Below are 20,588 nucleotides of genomic sequence, written 5' to 3' on the forward strand. Positions count from 1 at the left end.
AAGAGAGCCAAGGAGAATCTCCATCCTTTATTGGATGCAAGGGGGAACATTGTCACTGAGGATGAGGAAAAGGCTGAGGTACTCAATGCCTTCTTTGCCTCAGTCTTTAACAGGCAGACCAGTTATCCTCAGGGTACTCGGCCCCCCGAGCTGGAAGACGGGGACGGCGAGCAGGATGAACCCCCCGTAATCCAGGAGGAAGCAGTCAATGACCTGCTATGCCACCTGGACACTCACAAGTCTATGGGGCCGGATGGGATCCACCCGAGAGTGCTGAGGGAGCTGGCGGAGGTGCTCGCCAAGCCGCTCTCCATCATTTATCAGCAGTCCTGGTTAACGGGGGAGGTCCCGGAAGACTGGAGGCTTGCCAATGTGACGCCCATCCACAAGAAGGGCCGGAAGGAGGATCCGGGGAACTACAGGCCTGTCAGCCTGACCTCGGTGCCGGGGAAGATTATGGAGCGGCTCATCTTGAGGGCGCTCACAAGGCATGAGCGGGACAACCAGGGGATCCGGCCCAGCCAGCACGGGTTCATGAGAGGCAGGTCCTGCCTGACCAACCTGATCTCCTTCTATGACCAGGTGACCCGCCTAGTGGATGAGGGAAAGGCTGTGGATGTGGTCTACCTGGACTTCAGCAAGGCCTTTGACACTGTCTCCCACAGCATTCTCCTAGAGAAGCTGGCGGCTCACGGCTTAGACAGGTGGACTCTGCGCTGGGTCAAAAACTGGCTGGACGGCCGGGCCCAGAGAGTTGTGGTGAATGGAGTTACATCCAGTTGGCGGCCGGTCACGAGCGGTGTTCCCCAGGGCTCAGTACTGGGGCCGGTCTTGTTTAATATCTTTATTGATGATCTGGATGAGGGGATTGAGTGCACCCTCAGTAAGTTTGCAGATGACACCAAGTTGGGTGGGAGTGTTGATCTGCTGGAGGGTAGGAAGGCTCTGCAGAGGGACCTGGACAGGCTGGATGGATGGGCCGAGGCCAACTGTATGAGGTTCAACAAGGCCAAGTGCCGGGTCCTGCACTTCGGCCACAACAACCCCATGCAGCGCTACAGGCTTGGGGAAGAGTGGCTGGAAAGCTGCCTGGCGGAAAAGGACCTGGGGGTGTTGGTCGACAGCCGGCTGAACATGAGCCGGCAGTGTGCCCAGGCGGCCAAGAAGGCCAATGGCATCCTGGCCTGTATCAGAAATAGTGTGGCCAGTAGGAGTAGGGAAGTGATTGTGCCCCTGTACTCGGCCCTGGTGAGGCCGCACCTCGAATACTGTGTTCAGTTTTGGGCCCCTCACTACAAGAAGGACGTTGAGGTGCTGGAGCGTGTCCAGAGAAGGGCAACGAGGCTGGTGAGGGGTCTGGAGCACAAGTCTTATGAGGAGCGGCTGAGGGAACTGGGACTGTTCAGCCTGGAGAAAAGGAGGCTGAGGGGAGACCTCATCGCTCTCTACAACTACCTGAAAGGAGGTTGTAGCGAGGTGGGTGTTGGTCTTTTCTCCGAAGTAACAAGCGATAGGACGAGAGGAAATGGCCTCAAGTTGCGGCAGGGGAGGTTTAGATTGGATGTAAGGAAAAATTTCTTTACTGAAAGAGTGGTGAAACATTGGAACAGGCTGCCCAGGGAAGTGGTGGAGTCCCCATCCCTGGAGGTATTTAAAAGACGTGTAGATGAGGCGCTTAGGGACATGGTTTAGTGGGCCTGGTGGTGTTGGGTTGACGGTTGGACTCGATGATCTTAGAGGTCTTTTCCAACCTCAATGATTCTATGATTCTATGATTCTATGTGGCACTGGGGAAGAGGAACCATCAATGAGAGACTCAGACTCCTTCAAAAAAACAACACAACAGTTACAGGAGGTTCAAGTTCTGCTCTTGCCCCTGACTCTTCCTGCAATTTTTGCTCTTTTGTAAGCATATTACTGTTGTCCCAGCAGACTGGTTATGTGGAAAGTCTAACCAAAGCGGGGAAGCTGACAGTGACCTGCTCTGGGGAGTGTGAGCTAGACAGCACTGTCAAAGGGCAAAGAATATGCTCTGGAAACAAAATCTCTTTGTTCCTCTAATTTTGTTCCAGTTAAGTCAATTCAGCTGTTCCATATAACCTAGTCAAAAATATTCAGCATTTCCCAAAGTATTTTAAGACTTCAAAGTTGTAGGTTTTATTTTGACAGTTTTAAAGCAGATAGCTTTTTTTCTTTACAGTTTTTTTGCATTAAAAACAAGGCTGTTTAATAAATTAATTTTTATAACAACCACTGCCGCCCTGCTTTTATCATGGCTTCAATTAAAATATTGTTTCTTGAAGACAGCTAATGGCTTCTGAGAAAAAAAAAAAAAGACAGTGTTTCACTGAGAATGTTTTCAATAGACTCAATTTGTTAAAACTCGTGATTAAAACCAAACTCCAAGTTGAGCAGGCTCAAAACCAGGGGCGTTTTAAACTTGTCCAAATTACTGATCTGAACTCAAAACTCCCCAGCCTTAAATGAACATACTCACCTAAAAAGTAAACTCTCTGGCACTCACTGATGAGGAAAACGTAGGAAAAAGTGACCTCTCCAACACTCACAAATGAAGAAAATGTAGGAAAAACACTGTTTAGACCAGTGCCTGGCAGCTCAGCAGAGACGGGAGCTGATCAGGTGCAGGCTGTTCCAGAACAAAACCTTTCTACATAACCCAGACAACAGATCTGACCTTTTCACCTACAAAAAAACCAGTCAACCCACCACTGAACTCATTACTGTGGGAGATCTGCCCCTCAAAACTGTTTTGTTCACAGTCTCGGGGCCAAACCTGTTCTGACACCGATTTCTTCCTGTCAGGAAAGTGCTGGAGCACACACACGAGACCTGTGCTGAAACCAACCCTGTCTGGACTCTCCCCGTGTAACATGAGCTTCACACACTCGCCCTGACATTGTCACAACACCGAACGGGAGCCAGGCAAGCAAGCAAAGGACTCGTGTCTTCAAAAGCAAACAGAAGAGGGTTATAAAAACTAATTAGCTGTTCACGCTCACTACTACGCTTCTCTGCAAAGCTGTAATCACAGCAGTCATTTTGACACGAGTACACCTCTGAGGGCTTCCTACAAGCAGCACTGGAATGGATTGGGCTTGGCCAGCTTCACAGTGCCAGCAGCACAGGCCCTAATCCCACAGTTTTGAGGCCAAAGCTCCACTCGCACAGTTCACAGTGCAGCCCACAACCAGCTGTGTCAGCACAACCGAGAAAGCAGGATCAAGCAGCCGTGCGGACGGAGCTTTTAAGCCTGCGATGCTGCCAAATGCTTCATATCACAGCCCTGCCTATTTGCATTTCTGCCTTGGACCCCATCTGTAGCTTCCCATCCATGTAAAAGCTGTCCCCAGGGAGAAGAAAGGCCACTGTCCATTTGTTCAACACATCTCAAGCACATCTGGTTTCAAACGAAGTAGGTGGTAAAACTCCTAATGCTAATCTTTTCAATGCAATTCTGAATCTCTTGTCATGTGGGGGCAGGGAAGATCAGAAATGGAAATAGCTGGTCCAGCAGCCCCGATCAGTCAGCACCAGACACCAGTGCGGCTCCTGAGTCCTGCCTCCAGCTCCCAGCCCTCCAAGGCAGCACAACATCCTCACCATCAGAAACACACACACACTTGATTCTTTTCTCAACTTCCACTTCAGATAAAGTGATCTTACAAAGTAGGTCTCCAAATGCAGTATCAGTTAAATCACTTAGCAATAACACATAAGGAATAAAGTATCTTTAAAATATGGTTACACCCTGTTCCAGAAGTCTTAACAGGCCATATTTTTAGCCCAGGAATAACCTGAAAGCCAGCACAGACATACTGCAGCACTGAAACCATGTCACTGCCAAGCTATTTCATTACAAGCCACAGCTCTCTTTGCAAAGACAATTTCTTCCAAGAGCCCAACTAAGCTGGTACAAGGTTTTCCGGCATGCATATGTGTAAGGCAGCCAGAAATGAGTCCAATATATGATGCAAAATATGAAGGAGAAAGAAACCAAGAAACACAGGAGATCAGTCCCTTTCAACATACATGTCTCGGCAGAGGTCACTGCAATGACTTCAAGCTGGAGGAAGGCCAGGGCACCATGCATGCATCTGTTAGAGATCCCACCCAGGCTCCAGGCAGCCATCCTCTGACACATGCTAACTGCAAGACTGGAGGAAGCAGGAGCTCAAGCTGAGACCACCCATACTCTTGTGCTTCTCACTACCTGCAGCGACAAACTGCCTGGCACAACTAAGGAGGTAACGGCTGGCAGAGCTGCACAAGGGAGCACAGACCTTCCTCAAACGGCTGCTATTTTCAGAGCTTCGTTCACAGCCAGGTCAGCAGAACACTGAGCCACCAACACCTGGAGGTGACAAACACATGGAAGACAGAGGCAAGACCAGACATCTGGTACCTCAGCTTGCTTAAGCTCCATGTAAGCAGCTGTGGAAAGAAACGGGCAGATAGGGTACAAACCTGGGTCTCAACAGGATCCAGAGATGTCAGTGCCAGGCACTCCGAGGTAATTTCTGCTCATGCCCAGGGATTTCAAGAATTCAGTGGCCCCCACAGCAGCTCAGTCCCAAAGCCCCTGGCTTGAACGCTGCGCTCTGACTGTCTGGGAGTCCTGCAGGGCTCGTGAGCTCAGACAGGGCTAAGGAGAGGCATCAACGCAGCCTCCACCACCCATGATTCTGGAGGGGAACTGCATCTCTCTCCTATTCCCTCTAAAGGGCAAACAGGCCACAGAGATGCCCCAAGCAAATGCTGGGGAAGCTGAGACCCTGTCTAACTTAGAGGGGCAGCATGAGACTTCAGTGGCTCTCAGACTGTAGAAAGAAATTGTACATTGCTTTTCTGGAAGCTGCTCCGCCCTGCATGATCCTGGAAGAAAGCTGGAGTAGGAGAACACCCATACAGTCCTTATCTCCCTCATTACGAGGAAAGGAAGCTGCCCAAGAATCTAAAATTGGCTTCTCCTCTGAATCAGCTCCAAAGCTATCTCAGGAAAGGCATGTTATCTCCCACCAGCCCAAACCACTCCTATTTGGTACAGAATAATAAAGTCATTAGTACTGAGCAATCACACTATTACGCTGTTGTTTTACATGGCTATAATTTAACAGTTCCTCACTGTTTGCTTTAGGAAATCTATTCTTGAAAGGTCTATAAAATTATGAACTCTTGCTCCAGTTTGAAAACACAGGCACGAGCAGGGATTTCTGTTCTCTAATAAATCACATTTCCCTACTAGTAAACACCAGCTTATAAGAAACATCTTTTGTTTATTGAAAGTAAATGGCATGTGGACATTTTAAACAAAAAGAAGGTGGGAGGCTGAGGGGAACAGACAGATTATGTTTTCCACTTTCATTTTGCCTTGTGTCTAAACAAACGGTTCCTAACAGCTTTGTTTTCCAAACCAACTTTCTCCCAGCTGCTATCTGGAACCACAGAAAGGGAAAGCAATACTCAAGATGTGCAAGGATTCCTTGACTTTGCATGCTCATTTTACTCAGCAATCAGTGTTCTGGACATGCAAGTCACAGGGAGCATTATTAGGAGTAAGTATTAGCCTTGTAGAGACTGGTTGGCTTCACCCACAAAGCAGTACTGGGAAGGTTCACTCAGACCCCTCAAGCCATGCAAAGGGGAACCAGCATTTTGCCAAGCTTTTGTGCCAGGCCAGCTTGCCACAGGACCCCATCAATTGCCTTCCACCCAGCCACAATTGCACATAAACTTGGAAGATGACTCTCAACACATACAAAAACAGCTAAGATAGAAGGCCAGAGAAAACAGCTCTTACAGACTCCTCAGTGACCAGTCACCTGTAGCATCTGAAAAACAAGCTATTACCCTCGATGCTTTTTGGCTGTGGTCTCGCCTGTTCCCATAAGGAAAGGGCAGCACAGAGATACTGACCCAAAAAAGACCCAAGGAACTGTGCCAGGATGGAGTACATTCCAGTCTTCCTGAATTTTTCATCATCTTAAAGATCAAAGATCTTAATCATCAAAGATCTTTCTCATTCCTGTTGCCTTCAACTGATGATGAAGGCATCAAATATTCCTGCACTCCTTTTCCTTGCCTTCTCGCTATATGCAGTTTAGTGTTACTTAGACCACATCTGCCTCAGAAGCTCCTTGCCTACACAAGAGATGGGGCAACATTTTGCTAAAGCTTCAGGATGGGAATAGCTAGAATTAATAATATTTTGACCTGTTTCACTCAAATAGCAGAAGATTCCTTGTATCCGAGCATAAATATAGAGATATGTCTCTATCAGTCTCGGAAATGATGTGCAAACACATGGCTCTATCACAGCCATCGCAAACACACCACTGAAACTTGCTACATTTGACCCACCATTTTTGTAATTATATGTCATAGCATGCAAAACTATGCAACAACCAAACAGCCTCTCCATAGAGAGAGGGATAATGGGATGCATCTCCACAGAAGCCGCTAGGCATCCATGCTCACGGAAGACCCCTGTGAAGCACCCAGCATTTCCTACCCAAGTCAGAGGAAAAGCCCCCAGGCAAGACACAGCTCAGTCCCCACTGCCACCTCACTCTGGCCTACCTTGACACAGAAGAGACATGTCTACATCCGAAGTGAGGATGGAGCTGCCCACCTCTGTGGCTCCAGGATCCTGCCTCAGCTCCCAAAAAGAGGGCTGCAGCTGCGTTCTTTTGGGGACATCCATCTTGGTTTTGCTCCTTAAGTTAGTTTGTGAAACTGCTTCATGCAGCCTCGGCAAACACCTCCTCTTCCCCTCCTGGGTATCGTTGGCCATCTCCTGTCACAAGCCGTCAGCTGTGCCCTGTCCAGTTGTTACTTCCAGAGATGGCCTCTGGCTATGCTAAGAGAGTTTGCAAGCCCTCGGTGTGCTTCACAGACCATTGCCCCCAACACAGCTCCTTCTGCCTCTGCCTCTCTCAAGATTACAGTCTTGCTCTGCATCTCTCTCCTGTTAGAAGTGAGCTGACTAGAAAAGAGGGAAAAATCCAGTTTGCTAAAACCCTCCATACGTAAGACTTGGTAATTATGTGAAGGTACTTAAAACTTCCTGCCGAGGAAGCTATTAGGAAGTCACATACACAGAAAATGGGCCTGAACCTTCCCCAAGGACAGCAGATGATGTTTAGCCAAATGGCAGATTCTACATACTGTTAATCTGCTTTTACAGTCCTGATGAAGAAAGAACTCAGCCTTGCAAGCTGGACCTTCATGAGCATTACCCAAAAAAGGCATTTGCACAGCCACGGATGGAGTCCAGAGCATGGTAGCTTCTCACCTGCACCTCATTCACCCCATCCAGGTCCTGCAGGGAATCCTGCAGCACCTGTACAGCTGGGGAACGTGCATGCAGCCCAAGCCAGCCTGCACCATCAGAAACAAACCCTCCACACAAGCCCTTTCATGAGGCCTTTTCCTCCCACCCCTGTACAGCTGGCACAATAGCTAAGCCTCCCTGACAGCATGTGGATTTCACTGCTACTCACAGCGCGAAAAAGATAATTAGGCCAGAAATCTTCAAAGCCCTGACACTGCTGTTGGTAATGAGATTCTGCAGTTCACCTGAAAATAAAAAAGGAAGGAGGAGGGCAGGTAAAGCCCCTTCTCCACCAACAGCCTGAACTCTAACTGTGAAACCATCCATCAAACAGCTTAGTCCAGCTTCCATCAAGAGGTCCTTCCTAGCAGCTGGGAAGTCCACCTATTAATAGAACCCTTAAAAAAGAGGAGCATTCGTATGGGGAAACCAGTGGCACGACATATTTGTCAGTAAAACACAAGCAACAAGCAGAGAAACTGTGATGTTTTAATCAGTGACAGCCCTTTTATCTTGCTGTGTGCTGGCTTTCTCCTCGCAAAAAGGGACCAGATCACATCTCTGTTCTTGCCTGAAATGCTGCCTGCAAAGAGAAAGGGCAAAGAACCCTTCTGCAGGGATGACACTGCTCTGACACACATCCCAAGACACAGGCACTCCTCAGACTGAGCTGAAAGATTTCACAACAAACAAAATCCCCTGGCTTGTATTTAGAACTATTTATTGTACGTTTCTGTTTTTTAAAGTTAAGAAAAGAGCCTCCCTTGTTTGCTCACATTTTCTTGATAGGCTGGGGTTCAAGTCTGAAGTGTCTCTTCAGGACAGGGTGTAAAGTGCCATAATACAGAGCAGATACAAAACGTCAAGAATGTCTCTGGTTTCAGTCCTACCAGGTACCCAAGAAATCTGCACATATAGCCTCTCCCTCTGCCCCCTGTGCTTTCCAGCTCTCTTTGAAATAGCCAATCTGTCCCGTAAAGCCCCAGCAGCGAGGCCTGGGTGTGCAGCTTGCCACTCCAAGAAGACAATAACCAACTCTCCTATGCCATATTGTTACAAAGTCACCTACCCCCAAGAAGAGAAGTCAGGCTCATCAAACTCCTGCCAACTCTCCTGCATTTCCCAGGTAATTGCACAAAACATGAATTAATGAGAAATAATGAGCCAGCACACAGGGGAAGAGAAGACAATTCAGAACAGCAACAAAGAAAACTAATGGGAAAGTATGTTTTAATAGCTCACTGCAGACGACTGTCACTGCAAGCCTGCATCACCCCAAGAGAGGTTTCACTTCTCTGGGAGGACACAAGGACCGCAGAGCGCACACACCACCCACGCAGCATGGGAACACAAGAGAAAGGTGAGGGGAGCTTAGGCCAGGAGTTAATTTTGCAGACAACAGACAGCGTGGGCAGTCCAGACAAAGCACCAGACTCTGTCCAGGCGCAGCTTTGTCACCATCCACTGCATGGCCTCCGGGAAGTCACAAAACCCATCTGTGCTTCACTGCCTGGCTACAGGCTGCAGTGTCTAACACCAGCTCCCTCCACGGCTGTGGGCTACCCCTGGCTTTATCTGGCCACACTCTGCTCCTTTTTGTTATCGCTTAACCCACAAAGGTACATTATCAATACAGCTAGCCAACCAGCCTTACTTGGACAATAGCAGATAAGAGGGTAGCTTTTAGAAGGAGACACTGAAAATAATAAAACGGGAGATGCTAAACGGTTAAGTCAGAGGAATGCCCACAGCTAAACAACGCAATGATCTTACCAAGGACTTGACCATCTCAGGACTTTGCATCCTCCTGGCATAACTTCTCACCTAATCTAGTTTTAAAAGACAGTATTTGATTGTGATCTGGAAACGCAGTTATCTTTGAAAATGCAAAGTGAGCTCTTACAGCTCAGGGATCGTGTTAGCAGAAATAGCAAGATAACGCCCATATCCATGGCTACTGGGATGCACTTGAAGGTGGAGGAAAACAAGGAGCAGTACCACCTTTTGAAGATGGTTAGGACCAAGGGTTAGAATGGGTGAGAATTTTCCCTCCCATTTCCAAATTTAAATTTGCTTCTGTCATAACAACAGGAGGAAAATATATTTCATAGCCTATGTTCCAAAATCCCTCACACCTACTTGGCTGTTTAACTTTCCAACATCTACAGTGCATTTACCCACTGTCAGTGCAAGTGTCTCCTCAGAGCACATAAATCTTTCCTTTTTCCAAAGCTGCAGCCAGCTGAAACCTGACAGTTTGAGGACAAAGCAGTAAAAGGACCGGGTCTGCTTCCAAATGGTGAAGGACATGCTTTCAATGCTACAGTATCCAAGCAGCAAAATGCCTGTGGGGACCGTCACACCACTGTGGGGCCCTCCTGTATCAACGGGGTCCAGGTTCGGATGTGATGCTTCTCCCTGCTGTCTCTGGGATTCTGCTTTGATGCTTCTCCCTGCTGTCTCTGGGCTTCTGCTTTTTTCACCAAAACACATCTAAAAACAACACCCAGACTTATACTAAGATTTCAGCAAAAACGCCCAAATCACCTGTTTTTCTCCATGGTGAGGAGAGGTTTTGCCTCTGTGCATCAGACTGCTAGATGAGCACTATAGATGGTGGCTGCTCTGGACCAAGGAACACAACCTCATTTATTACTAAAACCAGATTTATTTCCATTAATCTAGAATAATTACTGCTGCTCCTCTTTTAATGAGGTCCTGTGTGCCTCAGCACATAATATCAGCACAAGAGAAAAACTCATCTTCATAAGCAGGCAATTTTGGGCCACTGTGAATAGCTCCTTCTCTAGTGTAAAAAGGAAATGATGAGAATGATGCCTCTTCCAAAGAACCGGTTTCATTTTAGGGAACGCTGTGTGATCACTCTCATGTTCAGGTCAGTAACAGCCTTGCAAAAGTCTCCTTGACTTCATCCAACTTTTACTACTGCTGAGCAGGGATTAACATTAATTGAGCTCACCCCATATCAGCCAAGGATTATTTGTTAGTCACCAGCCTATAATCACTTGCATTTTCCAGCAGAGACTTTCACATCGCTCAGATAACTAGCAGGATAATCCAAGTCACATTTTTAATGAAATCTACATAAAAACGCACATCCACACCCTTGTCTTCCCCCTTCCAAAATACCCAATTAGTTCAGCTTAGGAAATGCCATAAAAATTAGTACTGTGAAATTTCCAGTCTAACAAGTTTCTGGTGAGAAGAAAATATTCCCTATGAGGGCAGCATTTTTTTAAACCCACAAACTTTAAATACATAAACAAGTAATCAGGAATTTTCATTTGCAGGCCTGCACATAGCATGTACACATCTCTGTATTCACACTGCACCCGCACACATCCAGTGTTGACGCACCACAGACAGGTAGGCACAACCACGCCTGCACAGCCACATGAACAGATGCATTTTGTACAGCACCTATTTCCCATCTCTACAAACCTCTACATCTGAAACACACACCTGCAGCACACTGCCCCACAGCATCTGTACACCTCCACCCCGAAAGCATTCGTGCTCAGCCTCTGAGACAGGAATTTTAATACCTCATTTTACAAATTAAAAACCATGATGCAGACAAAGGGTTGCCTGAAGCCACTCTTAAGTGTCTTGCAGCAGGGAATCAAACATCTCCACCCTAAAGCCCAGAAAGTCCTACTGTTGGTTTCCTACTTCTGAAAGCTCACTGCTGCTTCATGGACACAGCTGGGAAGAGGCTGGAGACATTTACACAAGAATATAAAAACTGCATTGTATAGGCGACATGGAAAAGGGTAAAGGCATCTTTATGTGTCGGAGAGGGCAAAGCTCCATACGCTCCAACTGTACTTGAAGTGCTGAGGGAGGACATGGCTGCGACGTTATTTGGTGAAAACTGCTGTAAGACTAAGAGAGTATTTTTCTATGCAAGTGTAACTGCAGGGTGTGATTTCAGCTTAGATGGCAGCCTTTCTCTTCAAAAGCTATATGAAAGCTGCACATACGTGCCCTGTCCCGATTCTTCCTCTGGTTTCCTGCATGTGAGCATCCCACTGCAACACCCAAAATCTGCCTCAGCAACAGCTCAGCTACTCACCAAAGAGGCACTCTCGGAGCTGAAGGTTTCTTTACTTTTCCCTCTGCTTGGCTCCGATCCCATCACATCTGGAAAGCCACATCCAGCACCGACTGTCCAAGCTGAACAGCGGCTCTGCGCTGAGCTGCGGGGGAACAGGTGCCCCCAGAGACTCACAGGGTCCAGATCCAAAAAGTCAGGCTCTGAATCAAAGTAGCTAAGAAATTTCCTCTGCTGAGCAAACACCTAACTCCTGAGAAAAGCAGGGCTTTTACTTACACTAGTGTTAGCTACAGAAGGCTGAGATTAAGGGATGGAAAACAGGTGAAAGACTCAAGGACCTACATGTATTCAGCTTAGTAAAGAGCAGGTTACCAGGAAATTTGATCAGCATACACATACTCACAGGTAGGCTTTTCATACCAGTACCTGTCTTCATATACACCTATAAACCACAGCTAGGTAAATTCAGACTGAATGAAGGTGCACATTACTGAGCAAGGACATCAAACCAGCTCACTGAGGGGCTGTAACGGACAAGCACCCACAAGACATTTTTAAGTCAGAAGTGGGTGTTGCTCTAAGAGATGCTCTTGTTCAAGCACAACCATTAAACCTGAAACAAGAAACGTCCTCAGCTTCCTGCAGTGCACATGAAGGCAGCACAACCTCGCTAGCCTTAAACCTACAAAATTACCCAAGCGCCTTGACTGGTATAAAAAACAAAGAGCAAGAAGAAATATTTGACGGCTCAGCCTCGTGCCCGGATGCTGAAGTGTTACCGAAGCCTTTCACCCCACACTTAACTCCCTCTGCTGCTAAACAGAAAATCCTGGCAGCAGCCACAAGCATTAAGAAAATGGGAAGCTATTCTCTGCCAGCAGCTGGAAGAAGCTTCCTTCTCTCCCCCCTTTTCACGTAAAGAAAATCCCACAATAGTACTTGTGGTAATGCTGCTAGCCAGATTTTCAACTGACAGACTCTTGCGGAAAGCCTCCAGATACGAAGTCTGCTCCTAAGGACCCTCTTCAAGGGGATGACATTTGGCTTCGGGAACGTACAGCTCATCTCCTCAAGCAAAGGTTTGCTTTGTTTTCAGTACAGAGAAAAGAGTGCAAAAGAAAAGAAAGAAAAAGTGCATTTACTCTGACCCAGGAAAAACAGAGCTAAATAATTTTGATCAATATTTTGATTTCTCTGACAAAAGCCATAATCAGCGCTGACATAAACAACTGGTTAGCAAGCCTGGGGGGGCAGGAGGGGTAAATCAAACCAGAGTTTCAAGACACTTATCTTTCCATCACAACAATTGCCACCAATGACAGTAATTTACATGGCTAATAGGCAGTATTATGTTTACAAAATCATTCTTGGGAAGGAGGATCTAAACAATTTTTGCCAACCCAGCAAAGGAGCTGGTATTGAATCAGATGTTGGGTTTCTTTTTCCCCTTTTATCTTCTATGCGTATTTTGCCAAGATGCCTTGCTACACAACAATGCATAGTGCTTTCGCAAACACACACAAACCTATGGAGCATATGATCGCCCTCCTAGACAACCTGAATTCTCTAACAGCAGGGCTGCTTGAGCCTCTACGGCGGGGGAAAATACCTGTCAAGCAGGAAATAATGGAGTAAAGCTGGCAGCCCCAGATCCTCCACCCCATGCCACACTTCTTACCCCACTGCTGAAGATAACCTCAAACAAGCCCCAGCATCTCGTACACAAGCCTTAACTCCCATACAGTGACAGGTCCCATCCCAGCACCACAGGCTAAACCCCCTGAACATCAGCCTGAACATCTGCTAATTCTCTGCCCTCCCTGACCCTTGTCTTTTTTGGTCATGAAAAGCTCCGTGTCTCCTTCTTACGAGCTCTCTCAAGGCTTTGCCAGGAGTCAAACAAGTGAGCAGGGCTGGTAGGGCATAGAAACGGGCTGCAACTAGCCCAGTCCCTCTGGGTCAACATGATTAAGAGGACCACACATGTCATCCTTTTAAAGCAGCAATGATATTTCCAGAAAAGTAGCAGCACCTCACATCAGCACTCCAAGTAGCACATTGGAGTTTTTCACTAGACCATCACCAAAAAAAGAGACAAAAAAGGGACAAAGATTTCCAAAGGAACATAAAAGCCTTGTCAGTTGCAATAACAAACAAGCAAAACAAAACAAAACAAAAAAAATCAGTGAACACTTGACTAGTTTTCTTTTACTATCAGACACAATTCCACTTTTGTCTCGGAATACACGCACCCATTCTGCAAATCAGATCAAACTAGCCAGCCGAGAGACACAGAGAGGACAGTCTTGCATTAAGTGCAAAACTTCAGGTAATTTTAAAACCTGTAAGCACTGCTGATGCTTTTGAAAAAGAAGATTTATCAAAGCCCTGAGTGCATGAACAGCCAGGTTTTGCCAAAACCCTCAGTGTATTCACACAACACAGCATGGGAAATCCATCCCATTAAGTAATGACCTTTTTGGTCACACCAATTAACTTTATCATCTATCGACAGTCCATTTAGAAACTATCAAGGATGCATATTTCCCAGCACAGACAGTGAAATATAAAGCAGGACCTTATCACATCCCCCCAACTTGCTGCCAGCCTGGCATCGCTTCTGCATCCCAGGTTTGCTCCACCTCTGCTCCAAGTTCTGCTGTCCCAGCACCTTTCCCTGGAGTTCCGTTTTAACTGTTTAATTTCCCAAATTCTTACATTTAACAAGGTGCTAAGCCATCCCAACTCCAAAGGGAATGTGGTTCAAAGACCCAAGCAGGAAATGAGAGCAGGGAAGTCAGTCAGAATAAGGGAAAGGGCCACAGAAGACTGAACACAAATACAACAGCTTCACACACTACATTTTAATTCTCCCACCAATTTGGGCTGAGAGCAACCTCTGGAGATGCTCACACTTCATTAACATGCCTTTAATATTAAAGACCTGTCTGCAAGATCCACGAGAGATCTTGAAAAAAGTTACAACATTAAAAAACAAGAAAGCATAGAATAAACCAGGTTATTCAATAGCTCAGCTGAATTTAATATGGCAGTAACAGGCAATTGTGTTTAAAATGCAGATACTTATTTTTAAATAATTTCAGAACATTTAAATAATTTCAGAACATCTGATATGAAAGTTTCAGTGGAGTACAGTAATTGCTAATCATAACCACCACAGAGTATGTTTATTACCCATGGAGATAACACACTGCATCTGCTGGACTTCTCAGATAAAGCAGGCCCATATCACAACAGCAGGATCCCATGGATTAAGAGCACGAGAGGATCCGACTCGGAGACACCAAAGGGCATGAGTGACATGAACAAAAATGCATTCAAGGGAGAAGCACCACGACCTACATACTCACAAGCAAAGTGTCTTGACATCTGCAAACAGAAAAGCATTAGATACACTCAAACATGGCTGATGACAAGTGTTTGGGTTCTCCCAGGGAATTTCTCTTCTCACCAGCTGCAACTCTAGCAGGTATCTACCTCCCTAGAAGTAAACAGTGACCAGCTCTTCCCCTCCCTGTGAAGGCTCTGTTACTCTTCAGAATTAGGAAAATTCAATGGTGTTTCAAAGATGACTTCAGCATACCAGTGAAAGTCAAACTAGAAGGAGCTCTTCGGTCCTTCCCCCCATGTCTGGTGTGGGGTTTAGCATCTCTAGAAAGGCTCGTGAAAACACAGCTCAACTCCGCTTTTTATGAAGATAACAGATGCAGTTTTAACAAAACTGTGGATCCTCTCACCAAGAAGCCATTAAGTCTGAAAAGCATAAGCAGCATTTGGAGGTCACTTACTCATGGGATTTTAATAAATGCAAGAAGGGTACTTAGAGTGACGGTGTTCTTCATATGTTTACAGTATGCAACAGCATCTTCTGCCCAGCTGGAACAAATGGGGAAACTGAGGCAGACACAGCAAGTGACCAACACAAAGACAACAGAAAGAGCCAATGTCACAGCAGCTCCAAGTCCTGTGTTTGGAAAATGCTTTCCCAGTAAGAGAGGAAAGCAAAACAGCTACCAAGCCCTGTGATGTGAATGCTGACATAACCATAAAACAACAGCATGTTTTAAAGCATAAAAGACTTCAGAAATAAAATAAACAAGTGGATACAAGAACTTGAGACTGTGATTTCCCGCAGCTTTGTGTCTTGTGACTGGATTACCCTGTCCTACCTGAACGAGGTGCAAGCTCTGTTCAAAGCTCTTCCTGCAGTTGAGGCGCTTCAGGTTCCCCGCCAGGTGGGTCTTCCAGTGCCTCTCTTTCAGTCCGTGCAGAAACTGCATCTCTCTCCTCTACTTGATCACTTAATTTCAAAAACTCTGAATTCTCCATATCGACACTAGCTATGACTGACCAGCAGGTCCAAAAATTATTTGGAAAAGGAAAGGGAGATGGACAGACAACTAGACAGCATGACTACATAAGTCTCTTTTCCTTAGAAAACCAGGCTAAAAATACTGTAGATGAGTGGGTCCAGTTCTTCTCCAAAAGAAATTGCACCAGAGTTGATTTTGGCCCAACATGCACTTGGCAAATACTGATAACAAGGATTTACCATATCCCCTCTAGTATTACAGCTGACTATAAAGCAAACATTTGCTTCCTACAGATAACAAAATGACTATGATCGCTCCGGGCTTGTAAAGGTTAGGGTTTCTGCCATCACCCAAGGCAGGCCTATAATTCTCAGTGTCCAAGCAGAAAATCCCCTACGTGTAACACTTGCCTCAGTTTTCTCTAAGGTACCCACTCACCTCGTGCAGAGATACAGTTTGGGATGGATTCCAGCAACAAATTACAATCAAATTAAATATTAATTCCTATCTTAATTATATAACCATGACTAGGCTTAATGGCCAGGCAGCCATTTAAACAGGAGAGGAGCATGTAAATTGTGCAAGCAGCATCTCTTACGCTGCGAATGCCCGGACTGGTTCACAAGCACCTGAATTTTTCCCTGGGAGAAGAGTCAGCCTTTGGGAAAGCAGCTCCAAGAGAGGCAGAGTTCAAATCACCTGGCAAGTAATATGGTATCAGGAATCACAAATTCGTGAGCCAACATGGGACAACGCAGCACCCTGCCCTCAGGATAGTTGTACACCGTAGTGACAAAGATCATAGATGTGCTGAAAACTCGTCGACAGATTTTATCCTCTCAACACCTTTGACAGAGAGAAGTGTGCAGCATCTCTATTTCGGCCTAAAGACGGGCCCTGAGGACACCAGAGCAGATTAAGCAACTGGCCCAGGATCACAGCGGGCACTCAGGCGAGATGTCCCATACGCCATGGCAACACGCAGCCCACCCGAGCAGTTCCCAAATGCAGGTGGCTCTGGTGCCCCCGATGCACAGAGACCTGTGCCATACCACAGAAGCTGCCTCCAGCTCCAAATCAGGCTGCAAGCATGCACGCAGGGAGAATCACCTCCCTTCTTCCCCAGGGAAAGGCAGATTGCCAAACATTTTCTTTTTCAATTATTACTTGCGCCACTCTGAAGCGGCTCGCGTACCATCAGCGATACACCCACCCCATGTGGGGCCCCCTGCAGCAGATCAAACTTTCTACAGCTGCCAGGAGAAAGTTTGCTGCAGAAATGGGGGAGACATCAGAAAATTAGCAGGTTCTGCTTCACTTTGGACTTCAAGGTAGTGAAAGGAGAGGACACAAAAAAAGAAAAAGAGAAAGAAAAAGCTAGGGAAAACAGGGAAAACAAAAACAGAACCAAGCCTGAGAGGCTTCTCCTTCAGCCTCACACACCAGAAGAGAAACAGGGAAACACCAGCAGAAACCTTCCCCACTTTCGAGCAGCCTCTGCCGTCAGGGCTTGGAGACTGGCTGTCATGACAGCCACAGCACAACAGCAGCAAGCTCCCACGCAAGAAACCTGCCCCTGGAAACATGATACAGGCAAAACCTCGCTAACATGGTGTGCACAAGTGTTTGGCACTGTCAGTACCCTCCATTTCTTGGGGAGTGTAAGAAACACCCCTTCCCTCCACTGCCCATCCTGCCTCCTTGCAACCCAGCCCGCAGACAGGTGACACTGCAACACCACAGTCAACAGGGCAAGCAGATCTGCATGCAGGTGACGTCCTGCGAAGCGCAGGCGACCGCTGCAGCAGAGATGCACGATCCCCAAACAATGGCAACACTGACTTCCCCAGGCAAAAGCACTAACTGCACGCAGCAGGCTGCAGGGTTACGCTGCCAAAATGAATGCGACAGGAAGGATAAAACAAATCAGAACTAAAGTTAGGTGATGTCAAAAAAGGAAATCTGTTCTGCAGCAAGAGGACTTCACCACAAATCCAAATGACATAAACCCAGATGGATTTCAGCTGATCGTTTGGATGGAAAGCTCAGCCCACTTCCCACCAACACGTCCCCTGTAGAGAGCCCCAAGGAAAGCAACCAGCACAACCCCCTTGCCAGAGTCAACTGAAGAGGGGTTGTTTTTTGCTTTTTTTTCCTTAAACCCTTTCCTGCTACTGCAGGGAAAACAGTCTCAAAGTAGGACAGGCAGAAGGCTTTCAAAACACTGGATCACATCCCCAGCTAGTGTAAACTGACACGGCTTCCATCAAATCCACAGAGGGGGGAAGGTTTTCCAGTCTACTTCTCTCCTAAGTATTTCATACCCGGTGAGGCTTGAACTTTGGATCAAAGCACGTGGGCTTCGGGATCAAATGCAGACTTTCCCAAAACCATTTCAACCCTCTGCCAAATGAATTTCAGACTGAAACAAGTCCATGTTTTGCTTTTCAGAATCAAACCCACCTGTTGGAAAGCAAATCAGCATGTACCGAGCGGCATGTCCACAGACTGTGTGGACATACACACTACCTCTACACAATACATGGCCCATTGTTAGAAAACAAACAGAAACAATTTTCACTAGTTGCCTAATTGCTTGCAAAAAAAGCAGAGAAGCCATAACTGCAAATTCCCACAAAGCATTTGAAGTTTTCTTGTTGAAATGGGTTTGAAAAACAACATCCACTCCACCACCCCCCTTTTTTCTTTTTTTTTTTTTTAAATCACTGTTCTCCATTACAAGCCTCAGGATCCACTTAGCTGTTTGCTCAAACACACACGAGACACAGCTCCCACCCACCCCAGCTTACCCGTTCGTCTGCTGGTGGGGTCACAGACTGCCATCCATCTAGAAAACCCACATGCACTGATGACAATGGGTCATTTACATGGACCGTTATTCATTTCTACACACAGCCACCGTAATGCTGCACCTATATCAAATGATAACCTACTCCTTACAGGAGCTCACAATGTTCTGAAAAAAAAGGAAGAAAAGGAAAACAACCCTGCAGCTGTCCACCACACTGTACTCTCCCCCAAAAGGCTATTTTTGAAGCCATAAAGACTAAACATCCTTTGTGCTGTTGTTATGTTCTGCCAAACCTGAATGCATCACAAAAGGAATAAAAATGTACAATGACATAGGGATGGCTCCTCCACCACAATCCCCCATTTAGGAGGCTCTTTTAAACGAGAGCAACTCCAGGGCACATACACGGTTCACATTTTTCGGTGCAGCTCCACCAGCCTACACCTTTCCAACCCCTTCTTGGGGATGCAGACAAAAGCTTCTGCGGGTCTGCGCACGCACAGGGAACGAACCACACACCCCAAGGTCCGCAGCTGCAATGACCCTCGATGCAAACTTTGATGGCAAACGCAGAAAGTCGGCAAGCATGACAGGCGTACGTGTGCCTGTGCACGGAGCCGTTTGCATAACCGTTGCAAAACGTGGGCACGAGGAGCATGGCTACTCCTGGGTTGCTTCCTTGACCAACGGGACATCTGCCCACCCACGTGTCCTGCGCCGGCGGGAGAGGCGCGAGGGTCCCCACTATGGCCCTGCCAGACACCTGGGCCTGCTCCAGGCCAGCCCCTCGCCAGACAAGCACTTCGTCCCCAGGCCAGCCTGCCTCAGCAGCCGTCCCTCCAGGGGAAACTTGCCGCTGGCAAGGTGGATGCCCGGGGGTCGCTGCTGCTGGCCCACTCCCCCCCGCCCCAGCCCGGCACTCTGAGGGGGACTCCCTGCAGGGGACGCCCTGTGTCACCCCTAAAAGGTGACCCCAAAGGAGACACCGTCCAGACACGGGCTGAGGCCACCAGTGTGGCCGTCGCCCGACTCAGGGGGATGAAAAGCAGCCGGAGGAGAGAAGGGGATGGAGGAGGTGTGTGTGAAAAATGGCCACGGGGGATGGGGGAAGCGGCCACTGAGGGGGGGAGACGGCGACTGGAGGGGGAATGGCTACTAAGGGCAGGGGGGAAAGGGCTGCTACGGGGGGGCGAGAAACGGCGGGGGAGAGGGTCCCGGCCGGGGAGCGCATCCCCGCGGGGAGCCGGCCGCTACCCGTGGCCGAGCGGGACGCGGTATAGGGGCAGTTGGCGCCGCGGCCCCACGCGCGACCGCGACCGTCCGTGGGCTCGGCGGCACCGACCGACCCACCCCCTCCTTCCTCACCCACCTTGCACGGCCAGGACGGCGAGGGCAGAGAAGCAGAGACAAAGCAGGTCCTCCAGCGCCATGTAAGCCCCGCTGGGCGCCGGGAGCAGGGGCCGCCGCGGCCGCATCTAAGAGGGGAGCGCGCTCTCCCGCCGCCCCACCGCCATCTTGTGCGAGCGCCCCAGCCCCAGCCCCAGCCCCGCGCTGCCCGCCGGCGCCGCCGGGCCCCGCTGCCGGGGGCGGGGGGTGGGGGCGGCCCTGGCCTGCCGCTGCTCCGCCTTTGTCAGCGGGTTCGCCGCCGAGCCGAGGGGGCTCCTCCCGCCCTCCTCGACAGCGGCGGGGCCAACAGGTTGCTGCCAGCCCGCGGCGGGGGGAGCAGCCCCGTTTCCTGAGGAGGGGAAGCGGGGCCGGGCTGCCGCGGCAGGTGCGGCGCTCCTCCGCCGGGCCGGCAGCTCCCCAGGCTGGCAAACGGGGGCTTATAAACATTTTATGTGCTTTTTAATTTTTTTTTCCCCTTCTCTTCAGGGTTTTTTTTTTTCCTGTTTGCCGCAGGTGAGTGTGGAGGACACCGCGCTGCCGCCAGCAGTCGTCTTCCCCCTCACGGTGCTCCGGAGGTGACACCTCTGCCAGCCCCTCTGTCCCGTCAGGGCTGCGGGAGCCTTCCGC

The 20,588-nt window shown here is 48.2% G+C and overlaps 1 protein-coding gene across 6 annotated transcripts in view; it reads right to left on the bottom strand.

Annotated features, from left to right (window-relative positions):
- Nucleotides 1–20,056, bottom strand: part of IGDCC4 (immunoglobulin superfamily DCC subclass member 4) — a 108,847-nt gene extending 88,791 nt beyond the window's left edge. For all 6 annotated transcript variants that reach the window (XM_076348073.1, XM_076348071.1, XM_076348072.1 and 3 more), the window contains exon 1: nt 19,945–20,056. In XM_076348073.1, the coding sequence (XP_076204188.1) occupies nt 19,945–20,050 (106 nt within the window). In that variant the 5' untranslated portion in view covers nt 20,051–20,056. The remainder of the gene's footprint in view (nt 1–19,944) is intronic.
- Nucleotides 20,057–20,588: the final 532 nt, after the last annotated feature.

This window comes from Aptenodytes patagonicus, chromosome 10, assembly GCF_965638725.1.
Source record: "Aptenodytes patagonicus chromosome 10, bAptPat1.pri.cur, whole genome shotgun sequence".
Classification (NCBI taxonomy): domain Eukaryota; kingdom Metazoa; phylum Chordata; class Aves; order Sphenisciformes; family Spheniscidae; genus Aptenodytes; species Aptenodytes patagonicus.